The sequence below is a fragment of the Drosophila bipectinata genome, chromosome 3L (genome assembly GCF_030179905.1).
Source record: "Drosophila bipectinata strain 14024-0381.07 chromosome 3L, DbipHiC1v2, whole genome shotgun sequence".
Taxonomy (NCBI): Eukaryota; Metazoa; Arthropoda; class Insecta; order Diptera; family Drosophilidae; genus Drosophila; species Drosophila bipectinata.
This window is the reverse complement of record NC_091738.1, coordinates 11,533,049-11,554,535: the sequence shown is the minus strand read 5'-3', so window position 1 is coordinate 11,554,535 and position 21,487 is coordinate 11,533,049. Positions and strand designations below refer to the sequence as shown.

At 40.0% G+C, this 21,487-nt stretch overlaps 1 protein-coding gene across 11 annotated transcripts; it reads right to left on the bottom strand.

Annotated features, from left to right (window-relative positions):
• Positions 1-42: 42 nt before the first annotated feature.
• On the bottom strand, positions 43-21,363 carry LOC108134191 (translational regulator orb2-like). Of its 11 annotated transcripts, none has more exons than XM_070279661.1 (12): positions 20,941-21,359; positions 19,939-20,309; positions 17,339-17,445; positions 16,758-17,188; positions 15,811-15,872; positions 3,194-4,741; positions 2,923-3,133; positions 2,585-2,860; positions 2,308-2,535; positions 2,126-2,206; positions 1,449-2,023; positions 43-1,388 (listed from the first exon to the last, which is right to left on the bottom strand). In XM_070279661.1, exons 3-12 carry the CDS (start codon positions 17,361-17,363, stop codon positions 962-964), a joined length of 3,864 nt encoding a protein of 1,287 aa, XP_070135762.1. In that variant the 5' UTR covers positions 17,364-17,445; positions 19,939-20,309; positions 20,941-21,359; the 3' UTR covers positions 43-961. The 11 variants fall into 11 exon arrangements, with proteins under 11 accessions (XP_070135762.1, XP_070135763.1, XP_070135761.1 ...); XM_070279662.1 differs by lacking the exon at positions 20,941-21,359 and adding an exon at positions 20,450-20,640 and having other exon boundaries at positions 20,209-20,309; XM_070279660.1 differs by lacking the exon at positions 20,941-21,359 and adding an exon at positions 20,450-20,639.
• Between the last annotated feature and the right edge of the window lie 124 nt (positions 21,364-21,487).

Sequence of the window (21,487 nt, the reverse complement as noted above, 5' to 3'; positions counted from 1 at the left end):
TCACTAAATTTTGGCCAAAAACCCCACTTAGAAGAAACCATATAGTATTGCCAGCAAATAGCTTCCATTTATTTATGAAAAACATTGAAATATTTTTTGTTTTTTTTTTATATATATTATATAGATGTTGATAAAATGATTTACTTATAGAATAGCCTGGAAAACAACCTTGTAAATGATATATCTTAATGGTTGTCTTTTTAGTTGCAAAAATTGGAACCCAAGGGAATAGTATTTGTTCACATTTGGCATCCTTGATCATCTTATGTAGTACTTGCTAGTACTCTTACTAAAATAGTTGAAACGCTTTAAGTACTGACGCATTTTTGGTTGAAGATCTGAATATTGATATAAAATAGTGATATACCACACACCGCAAAATAAAATTCGATTTTTCCCGGTTTAAAATTCACACGCATATATATGTATGTACTATTACTAAGCTACTTGGAATATATGTATATATAAATATATAGGAGTGTATATATGTGGAGTGGCTCATATAGATATAGTATATATAGAGTGGCTATTATAGGTATGCTATTGTCGTGATGACCTCACAGAGCGGCTGTTGCAGCATATTGAATATCCTTGATATCCCTTAACTTTTTTTTTTAGAAATTTTTGTAAATTATTGTAGCAGCCATAAGAGCCGAGGGGGGATATTACCTAAAGTATCTAGATATTGGGTTCGTGATGGATTGCATCAGCGGCAACGAACAGAATGTGATCAAAATAAGCGTTTCATTATTATTATTTTTTTTTTTGTAACTTGTCATTTGGAATCGGTTCCAGATATAGGCTTTTGCAGTCGGAACCAGAGATCGCAGATCTAAGCTAGGCTTCTAGATTATATCAACACTAAGAAAAAGTTAACGTAGAAAATCTCGCTCACACTTTGTGTTAAATTCATCGAATCTTTATAAATATTTCCTCAACCTCAACCTTATCCAAAATGGATTCAATTGGGCGCACCGGTCGGATCATTATCGAAATTGGGATGGCTAAGGAATGGTATAGAAAAGTCCACCATATTGGGATAGACCAGAAACTTGTTGACAGCCTCGCATAGCTTGCTCTCGATAACATTGGTCACGATCGACCAGTCGACGGATTTATCGCCCACTTGGGGCTTGGTGGAGATCCAGAGGCGCGGCGGTCCCCGGAAACTGACCCACAGCCGATCGGAGGGCGGCGGTGGCATGTTGATTGTGCCCCTAGCCACCATACCCTTGAGATCCACTCGCAGCGTTATGTTGGCATTCATGTTCTCCATGGCACGCTGCACATAAGGAAGTTCGGTGGCATACTGGAATAGGTTAGAGGCAGCAATGCGGTCGACGATCTTGAAAATGCGTCGAGCATTACCCGGTGAGTTCTGGAAGAATCTGAAACACAAGGAGGTTGGTCTGCGTTTTGAAAACATAAGTCATTTCCCGGAAACTCACTCTGTTCCCGGCGGATTCTCCTGGGCATTTCCCGGCGGTGGGCTCTCGGAATCGGTGGAGGAATCACCCGAGCTTTCAGCATCACTGTCATAGATAACATTCTCACTGGTCCCATCCGTACTACTGCGCGTATCCGGACTCTGGTTCTCGGCTGCTCCCGAGGTGCCAGATGCTTCCGAAACTAAAGGAGACTTGGATTTCCCGCGAATCCGTAGCAGATTCAACTTTGTGGTCACTGTGATGTGGGAGAGTCCTTCGTAGGTGATGTCCGCATCCACCCAAACGCCACGCTCGTCCAACATGGGCTGGGAGACGCGATGGCACAGCACTGGGGACTTGCCGAGATATATATTGGTGATGATCACCTCTTCCATGAAGCTGGGCAGCTTGATGGAGTTTAGTTTCTTCTGCAGGACTTCTTTGATCTTCTCGTGCAAGTCGGCATCGTGCAGGACGCTATAAAGACAACGACCCAAGAGGACATTGGCCCAGACAATGCTGCCAGAGGGACCCAGAAATAGAGATTGATCTATGCCCTTCCAGAGTTCATCCTCCTGGCGTTTAGAACGGCGTGACTGTAAATATATTTCGAATTATTTCAAGTTCTATAAGCCTAAACTATATATTTAGATTGGAACTGAATAATATTGGATATTAAAAACATAAAAAAAACATACTTTTCTTTGGCGTTGTTCAGAGGATCGCATAGTTCCCACCGAACTTCGCGTGACGGGAATGGAGGTCCGATTACAAGATTGCTACCAAAATCATATATGGAAATGATCAAGAAATAAATAAATAATAAAAATAATAAAAAACGAAACTGATTCCTGATAATGGTTTGAAGTCCCGGGCATACCTGGTAGATGGCCATGAACCGCACATAGTCCGGCTGATTCCTGGCCACATTGGCACTCATTATCATTCCCTCGAACTCCTCCTCTTTGGGAGTTTCCAGCAAATCTTCCTCGGTGATGTTTTCAAACTGGTCAGGCGTTTGTTCCGATTCGTCGATGGTCGTGGGACTCGTGGATGCCACCTCCTCGTTCTGCTCCTCCGGTTCTTTATCTTTGCCTTTGTTCTGGAACTACAGGATGCTTAGGATTTCAATTCGATAATATCAAAATCAGAGTTACCTTAACGGCTCCCGTTGCACCCATTCCGCTGACCAGTTGCAGGGCCTGTCTGGCGGCAGCCGCTTGCAGATCCGTGTCCTCCACGAACCTAGCCATTGGCACTTTTAGATCTCGTTCGTGGACCTGTCCCTTGCTGGCAGCCAGGAAGCGACGATACCAGTCTTCCTTCTCCCTGTCGCAGCGGGAGAAGAGCAACAGACGCACCTCATCGCCACAGGGCATGGTGATGTCGTTCAGCTCCTTGTCCGGATTCACGGAATTACGAAGATCCTGTAACTTTTTTTTTGTAAATAAAGCCATAGGTGAATGTAATTGGACAGGACTCGGAAGGATCTTACATTTGCCTGCATTATGGTGGCGCCAAAGTCAGCTTGCTTCTCGTCTCGCTGGTCCTCGGGTCCTGGTGGCGTGGACGCAGTTAGGCTCCCAGATTTTCTCTCCTCATACGACTGGATGGTATTATCGCTGAGACTATCTGAGGATTTCTGATCCTCCAAGTCCCTGTTGTTCTTGATGATCAGCTGGATGGGATACTTTCGGTTGAAAAAGCTAAAATAAAGGATATCATGGAATCCTGTTAGAAACAATAGAATCTATAGTTATACCCACCGCTTTCGGGCCAAACCCAAAGGCAAGAGCTCGATGCGACAGTCTCGGAGATCATAGGATCTGTGATCCGTAAAGAGGACCTTATGCCGATCGATGACCGGCTCGTTCCACATGCGTCGCTTGGGGATCCTGGCATTCGTGCCCGACATCTTCAGAATACTCCCATCCAGACGCACATAGACGGCTCTCGTCAGGGTGAAAGAGAAGGTAGCCGGATCGTAGCTGTTTAGTTCGTTCATCCAACCAGAATAGGTCTTGATGGTCTTGTGCTCCTCCACGGCCGGAATCTCGCAAATAGGCATATCCTGGTAATTGGGTATGGAAAAGGTCCCTCTCTCCGGGTGCGAGCTCAGGATCAAATCTTCTAGAAACGCCCTCAATCGATGGCCACAGGCGTCCATTATGGTGAAGAATAGCAGCGTGGCGAAGATGCCCCGCAGAAAGTCGTGCACTGGCATGATCACAAGGATGCCCAGGACGGTGGATAAAATGACCGGCATGGCGAAGGCTGTGGCGCCTTGGTGCTTCTCCCGCCATCGGAACACGCTGGCCATGCTCACACTCGACAGGAAGCTGTGCTTGCTCCGCGAATTCTTGGGAGACGTTTCGGACATGGAGAGAGTGTCCAGGTCCTGGTCTGCGGCCAGATTAACCTTTGGAGTACGGCCTCCTTCGGCATCCGGCTCATCTGGGGAATTTTTGGACTTTCCCTCTGTCTCCTTGGATGGCTCGGCTTCGCCTACCTTCTGCGGCACCATGTCCTCGAGAACTTCCACCCCGGATTCGATTTCCACATCCTTGCGGGCCAGGAGAATACCTCGCTTCTTGGTCTTTCCACTGGCAATGGGAATCTCTGCCTGATGGCTGGTGGAAGGTTCCGCACTCGCATCCACAACATTTCGCCGCCTAAGGAAGCCGCTACGTATGGAAGCCGTACTGGCTGTCGAGGTCGCTGGGGGGGCAACTGGAAGAGCTCCCGCCCCACTGGGACTAATGTCCTTCTTGGTCATGGCGGCTGCTTGGTGTTTGGCCTTCACCTTTGACCGAATGTGGGCCAGTCCTCGACGCAGACGAGACCGTTCCGAATGGCCTGTAGGGGGAAGAGCGATCTCGGCACTGCCCAAACTGGTGCTATCGTGCTGGAGCACCTCGGCCTCCGCGTCCGAGTCGGAGTTCTGCTTGGCCTCCTGGTCCAGGGGCAGCTCCTCACTGATAGATGTGTTCACTGTAATGCACTCGGTATCCGAATCTGGATCGTTGCTCCACCCGATGGATGGCGGATCTGCCACAATAATGGGAATCGCTGGTTGCGGATGCTTCGAGGACTTGATCTCCTCAAGTGTTTGCGTCACCTTACCCTTGATTAGCTTCCAGGTACCGCCGCTAGTGCTTCCGTCCCCAGCGGAGCCTGGCCCGCCCCCACCGCCGACGCCCACGCCAGCGCTACCGCCTCCCACGCTGCCTCCAATCGCTGTGCTGGCCGTTGAAAGTGTCGATATAAGACTGGATCCACTGGAGGTTGGGGAAACTCCCTCGATGCTGCTAGATCTGCAATTTGGAGTATTTTTTTGAATTTTTTGTATTTTGTAATGTTTAGAATTGCTTGCTACTTTCCATCCGTCCATTTTTCTGAGACTTTCTTGCCATTAAAAAGTTACCATATATGAATATAATATCATGCCCCAAAAAGTATGCTACAAAATCAAAAGTAAGCTAAACTAAGGAAAGGACATCCCAGGATGAATAAAAATCACGTTTTATGTTATTCCAGAAAAAGTATTTTTTATTTATTTGAATGAAGATATATGTTTTCTTTGCCATTTACGTTTTACTTGTTTGTTCCATAACCTGCATTTTTTTGTTAAGTGTTTTATTTTTTATTTCCTTTTTTTGTTTTGTTTTCAAAAATGCCAATTGTTGAATTTAGTTTTTAGAGAGATGCTTTGGGGCGCGTTAGAAAACAACATTGTTTTTTTTTGGTTTTGAATATATTTTGTGTATATATAATCCTATATGTATATTTCCCTTGATACAGGCTTACATACTTGCATTACTTTATTTTATATTTGATTTGCTGGTTTTTCTGTAGAGTTCTTAATTTTTTTTGGAAATATTTCATTGAAGTACTGCTGATATTTTGGTTTGCTATTACAGTTTCAATTCTTTTAAGATTTTCTTTTCGTGTATTGGGAGAATTTGTTTTCATATATTTCTAATATCCTTTAGTTTGGTATTTTCGCATTGATTCTCATTTCTATTTTTACTTTATTTTAGTACATATGTTTTATCTATGGTCTTTTTTTTGTTGTTAGTTTTATATACTTTTTTTTGTTGTTTTTGTAACATGTTCTTTTTTTAACATTTCTTTTTCTGGTAATTTTAATTGAAAAACGCATCATTTCAACATCGGGAATTGAAAATCGAAACTGTTTACAAGAAATTTTTGTTAATCAGTGTTTTTATCCTTTTGGATATCCTTTTTTTAAGAAACTACAAAGTTTTTAGGGGTTTTTTTATTGATTTCAGTTTTCTTGTCAACTTTAATTTTGTAAAAATTAAAAAATTACGTTTATTGAAAATTACTATAAAATATGGAATATTTCGCTAGGTTCTTGATTTCATACGCTTCATACAGATTAAGTTTCATATATATTGGATTCACTATATAGGTTTTTTTTTATTATATCTGCCAACTTGTTTTTCGGCTTACTATTTTTTTTATTTTCACTTGTATAATGCTAAAAAATTATATGCCTTTTGTTGGTTTTCTGTCTGAATATTTTGCTAAAAGGAATTCATTAGTAAGGGCGCTCAATTTCAGTTTTATTTAAAGTACTAAACATTATATATACACATATTTATAGACGTTACAGGACACTATATACGTTTTTATTTTATTTTTCTTTTTTTTTTTAGCCCACTTGGCAAAAAAACAAATTAAAATGGAAGTGCGTGTGCGTAACACTCGCTTACAGGCTACAATTTCTCAGTATCAATTTGATGTTTTTTTGTTTCTCATTTTATAAAATTCATTAATTATGATTAAAAGGTACCGAATGTTGTTTTTAATATTCATTTATAACCTTGTGGTTGTTTTTTCAAGCTTCGATCCAATTAGCGTAAAAATTTAAATAGAATTCCACTTCGTTTGTCGGAGAGCTCAGGGATTGAGACTTAAAAATTTTCTATTTAAAACGCGGTTTGGTTTACATTCATTTTAGTTCGCTAACTACAAAAACCATACACTGTACAAAAATTGTGCTATGAAAATACTCAAAAAATATTCGAATTTATCCCACTCATTTTTAATTCCAACCCGAAACAAAGAGTATTTCCATATCAGTTTGCCAATTCAATGTTTTGAGGAATTTTCACTAGCAAAACCATACATACATAATGCACTACACAATGCAAGGTTTATATTTTCTATACTATTTATTTCAAATGTTTGAAGCATTTTCCATGGGAGAAGGGGGGGTTGTTTTTGTCAAAAAATATGCACTTGCTTATTTTCTTGAATTGTACTACGTGTAAATTTCATATAATTATTTATATAAGTTTTTTTTGTTTTCCGTTTGGTATAAAAAACACATATTGACCAATTTGTTGTTTAGATGTTCAGTAAACATATTTAAGTTTTAATAAGTTCGAATTTCAATACTTTTCCTTTTCAGAGTCTTTCGTATCGTTAAAGTACTTTGTTTTTTTTAATAATATGTTCTAACAGTTTCATTTTGGTTTGAAATTTCTCTCATTTCTATAATTCAGGGGCTCAGCTAAGTTAAAAGTATTTTTATTTACAATGTTATAAAAAGTACATACAAGATATATATATAAAAATAAATAAAACACAATTTACGTTATGTCCATTTATTAATTTCAAAAAACTTTTTTTTTGTTGCTTTTCCTATTTTTTCCTTTTTTGTTTTGTTTTTTTTTATAAAGTGTATATATCAAATAGTTATTTTTGTTTATCATATTTTTTTATTAAGAATATGTATATGTATAAAAAAGAATAAACAAAGTATAAAAATGTCTCAACGCAGTTGGTTTTTTAAAAACTACTAGGAAACTACTAGCAACTACAAAACATACAAAAATATATCATATAATATAAGAATTGGGCATACAAATTTTTTATATCATTTTCATAATTGGTGTAACACTAGGGTTCGTATAAAAGTCAACATAAACATTTTCATCTTTAACAAGATTCGCTATCGAACTAAAATTGTCGATCCATCCCTTCAAAGGGATATTCATATAATAAATTAAATTAAATGTCTTTGCACAATTGTTTCATATTTTTTTTAGTTTTTGTGTTTGGAATACTTAAGGGAACAAAAACAAATCCGAATATAAAAATAAAAAACAAAAACGGATTGCTTATGATATAATATGTATTATAGCACGCTACAAAAGATTCCAGATTTCTACGGCATTATCATCAATCAGCAAAAACATTGAGCAGTTTGCTGTTAAGATTTCATTTTTCCTATCAACTTTTTTTTTTAAGTTTCTTATTTTTTTTGGTATAGTAAAATATTTGTTTTTTTTTTTTTTTTGTTTGATAAGTTACCTCTTTAATAGCACATTTAAAGTTTATTTTTTTTTTTTTCAACATTTTTGTTAAGTTTTTCGTTAAACAGTTAAAGTATAAAGTATATGTTTTATATAAAAGTATAAAAATCTATAAAATATTAAATTTTTACTACAATTAAAAAACATCATCCTTACGCACAGCTATCGATATCGATAGCCATCGATTAACCGATACGCTCGACCGACCGATACGTTTTTGCTTTGTAACAGATTTTGCCTTTTTAAAGACTAGCATTTCATTACTTTGAAAGTTTTAGAACAACGCGTTTTGTTTAAATATTTGCACAAATTGTATTAACACTACATAGAGCAGGCTGCTGGTATTTGATATTTAATTGGGCTTCTTTGTGTATGTAGATTCTTTTCGCTTTTAATACACTTTAATATTTAAGTTTACAAGGTGTTTCTATGTTTCAAAACAAAATCAATAATTAAATAAATAAATAAGAAAACAAAGAAACACATCAAGTAGTCTAATCATTTTCATGTTTTGCAGTTTAAAAAAAATATATATATATATATATGCAGTATATATATGATACATATGGTTTTTGTTTTAGTTTGTCATAATATAAAAATTCTAGAAAAATTGCTATAAACTTTTTTTTTGTCTTCGAAAGTGCCACGCGATTCAACTTGAGTTACAACTTTGCATGACTTGAATTTATATATTTATTTATTTGTTTATGTTTTCTTGTAAAGAAAGCGCGAGCAAAAATTTGCTAATAGATTTGACTATCATTTAATAATTATATATCATATACATACATATGTGTATGGTTAAAGTCCAAAGCAACTCTTGGGCTTAAATGTTCTGGTTGGTTTTGTTTGGTTTCTCTATTTGAATTATTAATTTAGTACTTTTTTGGTAATATAGAAAAAATATCGTATTGTTTTTGTTTGCATGCACCACCCGACTTTAGCAAATTTCATTCTTAACTCGTATAAATTACAAAATCAATTTGCTCAATTCACATTTTTTGATAATTTTTTGCGGTAAGTATTGCCTTAAGTCAAGATATACCATTTAATAATATAATGGGTATTAGGATTCTGATTCTGACAGGGGGAGGGAGGGAGGAACAGCGGCAGCAGCAGCTCACACCTTGTATATTTTTGGAAAACTAATCTTAAAAACGAACATCGAAAGCCCCGGGATGTATAGCATGTACAAAAAAAAAAATTATTGGAGTAGCTGCTTCATCAGGGTGATCTTTGGGGGGAGGAGGGGATTATTAATATTTAACTACTTTGGTTATACGATTGCAATTATCTTGTATTTATACAGATATATATCTGTATATATATATCATTTTAGTGATTTATATATATTTTGTTTTTTTTTTTTTTTTTGGTATTTAATAATACGCTTGAATTGTTTAAGAAATAGTATTGCACATAAGTTGTATATATTTTGAATTGCCTTTAGATGGTGTATAGCATATATATGCCTCATAGAATCATCGCATTTTTTGGTTATTCAATTTTGTCTTCATTGGTTTTTGGACTAAACTATCATTATTGATAATCAAGAGTAATAAAAAAAAAGTTTATACAAAAGTCTCTATATAAAAAAGTATTCTCTAATACAAGTATTCATTCATAGGGGGTTCGATAGATATTATTTATAAAAATTGTTGTTTTTATACATTACATTCATATATTTATATATATTACGATCCATTTCTTATGTCCCTTAACACGCGCAGCAATCAAAACTCCACCATAAAAATATAATATAACAAAACATAATAAAAACAGGATGAATAACGTGGTAACTTTTAAAAATAAATCATAATACTGAACACATAATAATAATTTGTTGTTTTTTCTTCTTCTAATTATTTAATATAATTTTCTTTTTTTTTTACGTTTTTGTTGCCTTTTTTTTAGGCAAAAATGCAAAACAAACTCTTGGCATGAATGTGTGATAATAACATTATCAAGTGTAGAGGTGGTGTCGTACATAGTAAGTGTGTGAGCTTCGATGTGTATGGGATCTTGGTATCTAGTCATAGATAGTATCTAGTTTAAAATTAAAAATGAGCCTTCATACTACGATCATGTCAAGCTTTTCGGGGGTCTTATTAAAATAATTAAAGGTGTCTAGAATAGAAATCGATTTATCGCTTTATCAGATACCCTATTGTAAGCATTACAAAAAAAATATAAAAGGCATGTGAAAATCGTAGTAGGTATTAGGATGGTAGTGTATGAAGTGTGTGGTTTTTAAGGGCTATCTGTTTTGCTTCTTTAAAAATTATTTCAATAAGTTTCTAATTTTTTCCATGTACGATTTTCACATGCCTATTTTCAAGATTAGCAACGATCTTGACAGTGTTATCGAAAGTAATCGAATATATTGGGGGTGACAATAAAAAAAATATATTCGATTCTTTTAACCAGCAAATACTCCGAGCAATGAGTTTGTGTGTGTCAGAAGCGTTTTTTTTTTTGCATTTATGTGATAAGCATTAGCAATTTTAAATCCATAAATAATTACGATATGTGGGGAAGGTGTAGGAACTCGATCGAAAAGCTTTTCGAGAGATATAATACATGTAGACTAGGCTCACTGATAATTTTAGGACTAGCCTCGATTGGCATTAAAAATGGCTTCATCTAGTTTGGCTAGTTATGAACAACAAAAAATATACCAGCCATTTTCCTAGACTATTAGGCTGACTAACTCTCCATACTATCATGGTGGTGGTCTTTGTGAGATTAATGGCTTTCTTTGGGATTCAATATCCTCGTCGAGAAAAACTAAACTGAAAAACAAACTAAATTTCTATAAAAAAAAAAATATTAGAGGAAAAACCGAAAAAATATACAAATACTGTGCAGGCTTTGAACGAAAAACATAACTATAGATTCCGAATCAGGTCATATAAGATATATATATGGGCCTCGGTAGATTTCTTTCGGGCTGGACTAATATACCACACATAATGGTCACAAGTAATCGCGCATCTAGACTCTGGCGGCTGTTTAAGGGACACTATATCCTTTCCTCCTACTTATCGCGCACCTCGCCAGGGCCATGTCCTTTGACCCTGGCCAGGTGTCTTTTGCTTGTGGGTGTGTGTGTGTTTGGTTTGGTTTGGTTACTGTGTGTTTGTAATGCGTCGTCGTTTACTGGTATCTTCGGCTAAGCTGCATCATCCTCGCCTGCTCCCGCCGCCCGCTCGTCTGCTGGTGTAATGATTCTGGGCACTGCCAGCGCTGCGTCCAACAACCGGTGGCGTTGCTCTCTCTGTTGGCGTCTCTCGTCGTGCAGCGCGGCCTACCAGCGCCGCCGTTAACACCAGCGAAAGGGCACCGCACGCGGCCGGTCGGCACCCTCCTTCACCAACGGCTTGTGGTATTCGCGTCCCGGCCGGGAATGGATCACTGCCCAGCAGTGTTCGCAATAGTACTGCAAACAGGTCACATTGGCGCAGAAGAATGGAGCGAACTTGCCGCCACAGCGCTGACCCTCGCACTCGTCGCACATCTGATCGTCCAGGACATAGGGCTTCACCTCCACCCGCTTGTCGATGTCGCCGTGCTGCAGTTGCACGAACCGGGCCGAGATGGCGGCTATGTAGCTCTGCTGATTGGAGAACGCCACTCGTCCCGCGCCCTTCGGATACTTTAGCTCCGGATCAGTGTCGATGCCAGCATAGCAGACTCCGCCATACAATCGATCCATAATCATGGCCAGTTCGAAAGCCTTCAGCGGGCGTGGTACTCCGCCCACAAACACCGTCTTGCGCGGATCCAGCGACATGGTGGCATCCAGGACATAGTCGGCATCGGCCAGGCGCCAGGGGCGGATCTGCACGGCCTTGTCCTTGATGGTGGGCGACGAAACGCACAGGTAGAGCTTGTCCTCGTCGGTGATGCACGAGTCGATCAGCGCCTGAACACTGCTCTCGTCCTGGAACAGCAAGAAGGCATAGCCCTTGGGCGGAAAGTACGATTTGGACTCGGCCTTGTGCGGCCAGTCAACCACCAAGGGTCCGAAGCGTCGGAACGACGTGGTGATCTCGTCCTCGTCAATATCGGGGGGCAGGCCGCCGACGAACACCTTCCGGGAGAAGCGGGCCGAGCCGTCCATATTGCCCTGGAGGCAGCCGGGCGAATGGGGCGAGTGCGGCGACAGGCGCGACGGTGAGTTCATCTTGAGGGCGTTCAGGTAGAGGGACGGATCATTGCCGCTGGCAGCAATAGCTATGGCATCCGCCTCGCTCAGGTGCTTCGGGCCGCCCAATATGCGCATTCTGTCCTGCATCAGGGACATGGCACTGCTGCCGCCGAGATCGCCGTTGCCGCCATTGCCGTTGCCGCAGCTTCCGCCCAGACCGCCGCCCAATCCCGATCCCAGAGTCATGCCCCGCATATACTCGCTCAGGCTATTATCCATTCCGTGGTGCATCTGGCCGTTGGCCGCCGCCGCTGCCGCCATCATGCTGCCAAAGCTATTGCCCAGATAGGGGGCATCGCCACCACCCGTGGCTCCGGCGCTCACCATGCCACCGGAGGAGCCGGCTCCGTTGCCGATCGACAGCGTGGGTATGTTCATCTGGCCACAGCCCAGACCGTCCATGCCGTGCGGTCCCCCATACATGGCCGTTGGCGAGTTGCCCTTGATCGGGAAGGATATGCTGCGACGATACTTGGGCGACACCCCAGACATCTGGGGGATGGGCGAAATGCCACCACTGCTGCATCCGGCCTGGGAGCCATTGTACGGTGATCCACCGCCGCCGCCAACTGGTGATGATGGGCTGTGGGAGCCGCCGTCTCGGTGGTGCTGCTGATGGTGCTGTTGATGGTGATGGTGCAGGGCGCTCAGATTGGGTGACAGCTGCTGGTGCTGCTGCTGCGGGGGCTGGTGAAGCTGAGGCGGCTTGCTGAGATTCAGGTTCGGCGGCAGGCCGCTGCAACTGCAGGAAGAGGTACAAGTACAATAAAGATGAAGAAGATTGCTTTTAGTCAAGATTGTCAATCAGTGGATCAGTGGATGGATTTGGTATTTCTGATTTTGGATTTCAAAACAGATAGTAGCTTTTTTTTTTTTGGTTTTGTGGCAATTATGAAAAAAGGAGCAATTTGTTCAAGGATTTGCTTCGGATTCGGTATAATTAATATTCTAGATATAATTCGTTTAGTTTTGTATACAATTTTAACCCATTGCCGCTTATAGTTCAAAATAATATTTAATATTGAAAAAATACTCAAATAATATCGGGGATAATATACATATGAATGAAATTATAGTTTTTCTCAAGGCAGGGGACCATTTTAAAAAAAGCGCAGATATCTTAACCTATATCTATTTTTAATAATTCTACCAAAACTTAATAAATCAAATCCTCAATTGCTCCCTTTTAATATTACTTTATAACCGTTTTTCTTTTATTTTATTTTTAAAAAATTAATTTGTTTCTTAAAATTGATTTGTTCTTCTGGCTGTTGTTGTTGTTGTTGTTGTTGTTGGCGGTTGTGGTGTAGGATTGCTGTTGCTGTGGTAATGTGGTGGGTGGTGGCGGTGGTTTTTTGGTGGTGGTGGTGGTTGTGGGCGAGAATTGTTTTGGTGGTGACATCCAATCAAAATGAAAATTTTTTTTAAGTAACGCTGGCTTTATTTAATTGTTTTCTTTTTTTTTAACTTTTATTTTGTTTGGCGAAGGTTTAGAAGTAGGCAGCAGAGAGAGCTTAGTATATATTTGTTAGTTGTTTTATTTCTTAATTTTTTTTTCACTTTTTTGATGAAAGGGAAATCCAACACTTTATTGCTGCACTGACACTGAACGGATATATGTATGACAACGAGAGCCGGCCGAAACAAATATTTAATATTTAATATTTTATGGCCCAGAGAGATAAACAAACGACAAACGAAACCGAAAAGAAAGGACTTCTAAAAACCTGAACCAAAAAAAAAATTTAAGAAACTTGAATAAGTAGTCGCGGCACAGTGAGCGGCAAGGGGTTAATACGAGTATATATAGATATATATTAATGTATGGTCTATTTTTTTATATTTTTTTGTAGAAAACTAAACTAGTTCAAATGTGTTTATGTTTGTTATTGTTGCTGCTGCTTCAAGTATCTGTATCTGTATCTGTTTGTATTTGTATCTGTATCTGTAGTTGTTGCTAGTTCTCACATTCATGCTAATTGATATTGACCGTAGCACAGTGCATGCCAAACTGTAAGGCCAACTTGGACATGGAAGATTTTTGGTTTTCTACCTATGAATTTTTTAATATTTTTTTTTGTCGAGTGTAGTAGGTGGGAGGGATGTTGCATGGCAAGATTATGATGTTGCTGCCGTTGCTGATGATGAAATGTATGTATAACAAACATGGAGAAACGTGTACAAGTGTAAATAGATAAAAAAAAAAAAAAAAGGTAGGATGGTGGTTGGTTGGATGTCTCTTAGATATAGTCTGGTTACGGTTGATAAGAGCCAAGAGGCAACACGACAAGAGGCTGACGATAACGACATGGTAACGACGACATACAGTGTTGAAAAATGCAATTATAAAATGCAATTAGCCCTTGAAATTTAATTAAAAAGTCAACGGAAATGGATTCACTCGAAGGGACGTCGTGTGCCACAAAAATAGTTAAGACTGATTGACGGCCAAATTGAAAATCTGACAGAAAGGTCTTTAAGACTATATATATCAGTATATCGGCATTTAAAAAAAAAAATCAATAAAACCAAAACGGGCTCAATGACGTCAAACGTTCATATAGACGAGAGAGGGCCAAGGGGAAGGGGACAAGTTGCAAGAGTAACTTTTCAGGTAGTACCTCGAAGCAAATGCTAGACAGGTGCTTTTTAATATTTAAACCAAGAAATGGGGGAAAGCCGCAAATGGAAATGAAGAACACAAATACAAACAAACGAAACGAAAAAAAAAAAAAACAACTCGGCCGGGACGTGTCGTGACGTAGATGTTGATGTCCCGTTGACGACAAAGCCACCCACTACCACCCATAAAAAAAAAAATACTGCCAGACAGGGCGGCACTTGAAGTGGAAGTCCCAGACGAGATGGTATGGTATGGTAGTACTACTAAGAACTATATAGGAGGAGTTTGGGACTAAAAAATACTTCGTAATTAATAGAAGTGATAAATTTTTAGAGAAATATTACTTTAATCTTAAAAATTGTTTAAAAAAATAGGTATATATTTCTTAAACTCTTTCTTAAAAGCCCTATAGCTTCCGCCATGCCTCATAATTCAGAATTCTTAGCCATAGTTCACTCCATAGATGCAGTAACAGAAACAGGAACCTGGAACAACCTGGTGGCAGTGGCAGTGGCAGTGGCAGTAGCAAGCAAATGTACATAAATGCAGTTGGGTGACAAAAGCAACAAAAGCCCAGCCAGCCGTCGAGGCAGTCGGCTGGGCAAGTTTAGGGCCATTGGCAGTCGGCTCCGGCTGCAGCCCAGAATGCATTAAAAATGCACAAGTGGCGCAGGATATACATACGTATGTACGTATGATGTACGTATGAAAAATAAAATCAAAGTCACAAAAGTGTAGGCAAAGTAATTTATTGTAGGGTCAACGGTCAACGAACCCAAGCGACTAAAAAAAAACTGAAATTTTCAATGATAATGAAACAAAGTTTTAGTTTCAAGGGCACAAGTAGTATGAATCATGAATTAAATATCTTTTAATACCAAATGGGTGATTCCTAATGTTGCAGCTGTCTTGATAAAGATGGGATTTCCCCATTAAGCTCTTAAGACCCTGGGGATTTTTAAGTAATTTATATAGTATATATTGTATTTATGTGATTGTGAGTAGTAGGTTGTGTAGAAAGAGTATTTATCGTATGAGGCATATTTAGTAGCAACAACAACAACAAAAACAACATTAACTATTAGATTATGTCTGGTATTCACCTACACACAATTGGACTATTAGTTAACACACTTAACAGAGACACACAGATCAGAAGGTTCCCCCCGGAAAGTGTTAGGTATACCAGATATCGGAACTCACCTTTTGCGATTAAAGAAGCCTCCGCCTTGCAGGAAACTATTTCGCATATTCACTTCATCGGTCTGTGGGGATCATCATCATCGTCATCAGAAGAGCAGCCGGTGGGGGAAAAAAGATGAAAAGAAAAGAACACATTTTGCAAGAGTGAGTAATATTGCCAAATGAGTTTTGCAATCAGAAAGCTAGTGGCACATCTGTTGAAAATTTTGGCAAGCGATTCGCATTTGCAACACCGCTCCGCCTGCTCGGTCACATACTTTTGCCGGCCAGGCCCACAAAAATAGCCACTATTTGAATGACAAAAGCACACGCGACGATCAACGATAAAATAAAGCTAACTGAAACAAATCAAAAACTAAAATTGGACTCTTTTTTTTGTAAAAAAGTGAAATCAAAACATAAGCGTTCTACTAATTTGACCAGCAAAATGCTAATTGACGACCGACTGCGGCGCGTTCTCTACAATTTGTGCTTAAATTGTGACAAACTTGGAGGGAAATGAAAATGAATCATAATTTGCGGATATACGTTTAAGATATGGGTACGACTGAGTATCGAGTTCACTGCCAGCTGCGGCTCAACTAATCTGCTAATGTCGCTAAAAATTATGTAAACATAGGGGCTGTTATCTAAGGGCTAGAGGGGCTTTTTACATTGATAAAAGTTTCAAAATTATGAATGATCCCTGCCATCACGGGCTAGTGGTGGCACGATTCGATTATTTGAAAAAAGCTTTCGATAAGTGGTTTTAATTAATCATGTCCCAATAATCGATAAATGAATTGTTTTTTCCATCACTAGCTAGAACCTGAAGGACAATGAAGGACTAGTGATGTCACGATTATTAAGCACAATCGATTTGTTGTCCAATAATCGATAAATTTATGGCTTTTGTTATCACTATCTAGGACCTCTATAGATAAAAAGCCTGTTCTAGTTCTACTTACACCAAAAAGAGCTGCCGCAGCCGCTTGCATCTGGGGAGCGGATGGACTGCTGGACAAGGAATCACAGGCACTGCCCACCACCAGACTGCCACTGAGTCCCAGGCCATTGTTCTTCATGCCCAACAGGTTATGGGTCGTTGAGGTGGGCGAGGCATCGCCGCCGCCGCTCGCCCCGCCACTGGGACTGAGCTTGCTGTGATGGAAGGATTGCAGGATATCGTCCAGGGACTCCTCGTTGGCATTGAACCGCACCGAGATCGGTGTGGTGCTGTTGCTCAGGCCGGGCGGCGATTTTGTTGAGCTGGCCATGCCAGTAACCACGTTGGCCGACGATGTGGGCGATGTGGCGGCCGATGCAGATGCGGAAGCTGATGTGGATGCGGCGGACAGGTTACTGTTACTGCCGCTGGCACTGCTGTTGGGACTGTTGCCTATTTTTCAGGGGCGGAACGAGAAGGATAAAGCATTAGTATGACTTGCAATTATTGGAATTCTAGCAAAAAAATGATTATTTTTCTAGCCAATTGTACCGTCAATCACCATAGGGACCACCACCCTCAAACCCAGAGAATGAGACTTACCCTTTGGTAACTTGAGCGAGTCCATGGTGCCCGCACCAATACTTTCTACGGCTGCACTTGGGCGACTCCGATGCGCGCCTCACTTCCACTGCTGCCCTAGATGTGCCCTGTGCACGGGAAATTGGAGCACGTTGAAATGGGAATCGAAACACAAAAAAAGGGGGGAGGAGCACATGCCGGAGGTATCCAAATACAAACACAATCGGGTGGCGGGTGCGAGTATGAAACGAGAGTGAAAGAGAAAGGGAAACGTTAGATGGAAAGAAAGGCGACAAGCGCGATAAGTTGAGCATATTTTGCACCACTTGCTTGCTTCTTTTTTTTTTCAAATATTTTTATTTTTTTTTTAAATGTCAACGTCATGCGTTTGGGGAAACGAGCCGTTTTTACGGCCAACCAATAGAGGCCCGCACGTAATTGCGTTTAAAAATAAATAAATCGTTGAGAAAAGCAATAGCAACAAGCAGAAGCAGCACCAGCAGCAATAGCTATTTGACATTAATTTTTATTTTCCTATTTTTAAAACCCTTTACTCTGAGAGAGTAATTAAAATAAACCTGGTTTTTTATATTATTTTTTGGAAAAAGCTTGAAACCAGAAGCAGGTCAGTACTAGATTTTTGTATGGCCTGATATTAAATAGGTCAAAGTCAAGGCATGCTTTTCTCCCCAGATGAGAATATTTCCTGGTAATTACGTTTCCAAACTTTATGGCTAACAAACTATTCTCTATCAGTTCACGTACGAGTCTTATATCGGGAACTCGCTACGATAAAATAAGCCATAAAATGTGCAATGCGTGTTCGGGGATACAGCAACAGCCATCAATCATATTATCGATAACAAAAAAAAAAAACAAAAAAAAAAACACCACGAGTGTTATTTATTTGAAACTTTTGCTTTTTTGGCGTATGAGTAATATTTGTGAGCAGATATGATGTGATAAGGTATGGCGGGGGGAGGTTCTAAACTCGTAGAGCTATTCATGTGAAACGGAGGGAAGGGAGTAGGTAGGGGGATTACAATTGATCGCTTTTCCAATTACAAAAGCCACCCCCAGGGGCGAACGAGAATGGCTTTGAAAAGCCCACTGTTCCAAATGTCGGTCAAATATGCTTGCCTATTTTGCATACAATATATAGAGAAGACAATTCAGGTCAAGATTATAGTACTATAAAGCAGAGAGAGCTGAGTATTACAGGGTATTAGATATAACTTTTTAAATTATTTTATCTAGTTTTTACATATTATTTTATTTTAAATTATGATACTGCTTATTTTTAACTATTTTCTTGACTTCTAGTGTATAACAGACAAAGCTCTATGGGGGCACGCACTTCATTTTGGGCTGACCGACCGGAAAACGTCTATTGTTCGGATCAGAAAAAAAGGGGGGAAATGGAGGGGGGAAGGTTGGGGCTTAATTAGTTAAATGCAGAGAGACAACAAAATCGTTGTGCCAATGAAATGGGTCACTCGGGCATGAAAAGCCGACCGCAGGTGCCTTCACTATGTCCGCCATATACCCAGTTCCCAGCTCCCAATCCACCCCCTTTCTTTGAGTCTCTAGGCCCCCCACTCCCCCCACTCGTAGCATAATCAATACATAATTTTGCCCTACAAACGAGACGAGAGCGACCCCCAAAAAATAGCCGAAGACGACGAACCGACGATGACGACGACGACGCACCAGCTATAACAACAATGACAGTAACGCCCCCCCCATGGCTCGCAGCACACCCCCATATAGAATCTAACGAATACACACGCACACACACACACACACACACACTCGAAAAGTAAACAAGTGTAATGTGCCGCCAAAAGCACAGACTGCTTGGCACAGGATTAGGATTTAGGATTCCCCTTTTTTTTTCATAAAAAAAATTCCTGTAATCTAAATAGTGTGCCTGTTTCACTTACGTAAGTTTATAGAGACATGTTACTACACGTTTTTTTCCCCACTACCCCATTTTATGTATGTATCTCAGAAGCTTTAAAAGTCATACTTTAAAGTTGTAAACCACAAAATCAACCCCTTTCTACATTAAAAATAGTTAATGTTAAAATGTTAATGTGAAAACCAGTTTATACCTGCCAACCCCCTGTAAACCCCGAAAAGCTAAATGTATCTGCATCTTAGGGGAGGGGTGTGGCGGGGAAACAAAATTTCGGTTAAAGTTTGTTTTCTTTCGTAATGCAAAGGATGCAGCTACTCATGTTTGCACTCCCCATTATCACCGTCTGCAATTAGAGCCCAAAGTAACTGGGCCAAGTTGCAGCTTTCGGCCAGCTAGCTTTTCACGGGGTTGGAGATTTTTTAGGGGTTTATTGCGGCGTTTGCTTTGCTCCACCAATTCGCAGCCGTACTCGCCAGTTGCCCCAGTTCCAATTGGTTACGTACATATACACACACACATGCGAATAATAATATGCCACCAGCCCTGGATTGTGCGAGAAGCTCGAAGCGAAGGCGAAGAAGCAGAAAACTGGGGCACGATTTTGTAGGTCCGACGAATTTTTAATATGATTTTTGACAGGTGCAAGTGACAGCCGAAAAATAAAAATGTGGAAACTAAATTCCTTGCCAGAAAAACTAACCTTTGCGCTTCTGCTGATCTCGGTGCTTGGCTGCTACCACTACTGGCTGCTGCTGTTGTTGCTGCTTCTTTCCTGCACGAGCAGGCGCACGAAGATGGGGAAAATGGAATACACGACGAAACTTTCAGGTGCAAGTTTTTCCAATTGCGCTAGTGTGCGTGTTACATTTCCGGGGGTTTGTGTAACACACATGCACACTCTCTTACACTAACACACACACACGAACGCACAGCAGCTTGTGACGTAGATGCGAGTTTTCTTAGTAACTACCTCTCTTCTCTTCTCTTTTTTTTCAGCTGCTTTCGTCCTTAGCTGCTCGCATAACAATTGAATTGCACTTTAATTTTGACTACACGCACATACTTTTGTCACTGGGAATTTCGAAAAAAGGAGCACTGTAAAATTTTACTTAAAAACCACTATTTACACTAATTTAATTTTGATGGATTTTCCATTTTTTGCCAATTATTTTTTTTTTTTTTTTTGTGACAAATATTTTAGAAGGGACTACGTTTTTTTCCGGAGATCGTCCCCTCTGCTCGTCAGCGCGACGAATGTGAATGTGAAAATTTTTCTACAGCTGCCTGCTTTTCCTCGCAGTCACTCGTCGTCGTCGCCTACTTTTCACGAAAGCATCGCACGACGAAAAATCAATCATTCTCGGTTGTTTTGCTTTCGTGCGGTGTTTCGTGCTTTCCCCCGACCACCCCTAGAACGATGAAAACAGCTGCTCGGCACCAGCAGTGTTGCCATGTAACAGAGCGCAATCGATATATCGATAGCTTTACATGGCCTCGTAACAATGTTGAGAGGAAAATAAATAATGCCTTAATATTGTAATAATTTTCTGTCACTTGAATTAACCAAAATTAAACATGAAAGAGAATTATATAAAATTGGGACCAGCTGTCCGGCAACGCCACAGCTGATTTACCCAATCGAACAACAACAAAAACAATGAAAAAAGTACACAAGCGAATTACATAAAACTGCGCTACTTACAACAACAAAGCTCCGTCAGCGGTCCACTGGTATTTTTGTTTATCTCCGCTTCCTTTTGTTGATATCCTCTTGATTTTGGCACAAAACAAACACACCGCGACACCAAACACACACGATCGAGCTAAATTTTATTGTCTTTTGGCTTCGTCTTAGCTTTTGTTATTTCGAGCGGTGGATGGTCTTTTATTTATTAAAAACTTGTCTTAGAAAATGCGATCCCACAAAATATAAGCGCACCCAGAGTTTTATTCGTCGTCCCCTGTGTTCAGTTTATCATTTTATGTTTTACAAAAGTTTGTACATTTTTTTTTTGTTAGTTTTTTTTATGTGTGATATTTTCTACAAATTCTACCGAGAACAATAGCTACACGACAGCACACAGACGAGAGTAATTTCAATTCAGCTTGGAACCTGCCAGCTTGCTCTGTTCTAAGCTTTCGAAACTTGGATACCCCTTACTGGGTTGGTCGATTGTTTTTCTAAAATGCTGATTTCATTCAAGGCTCTACACGATTTTATTAGCTAAAAAATAAGCGGGAGATTAGTT

Coding starts and splice junctions, on each gene's coding strand:
- LOC108134191 (XM_070279661.1), bottom strand. CDS start 17,363: ATGGACTCGCTCAAGTTACCAAAGG. Junction 2,861..2,922: donor CCACCATAATGCAGGCAAAT/GTAAGATCCTTC, acceptor ACAAAAAAAAAG/TTACAGGATCTTCGTAATTC. Junction 2,536..2,584: donor GTGCAACGGGAGCCGTTAAG/GTAACTCTGATT, acceptor AGCATCCTGTAG/TTCCAGAACAAAGGCAAAGA.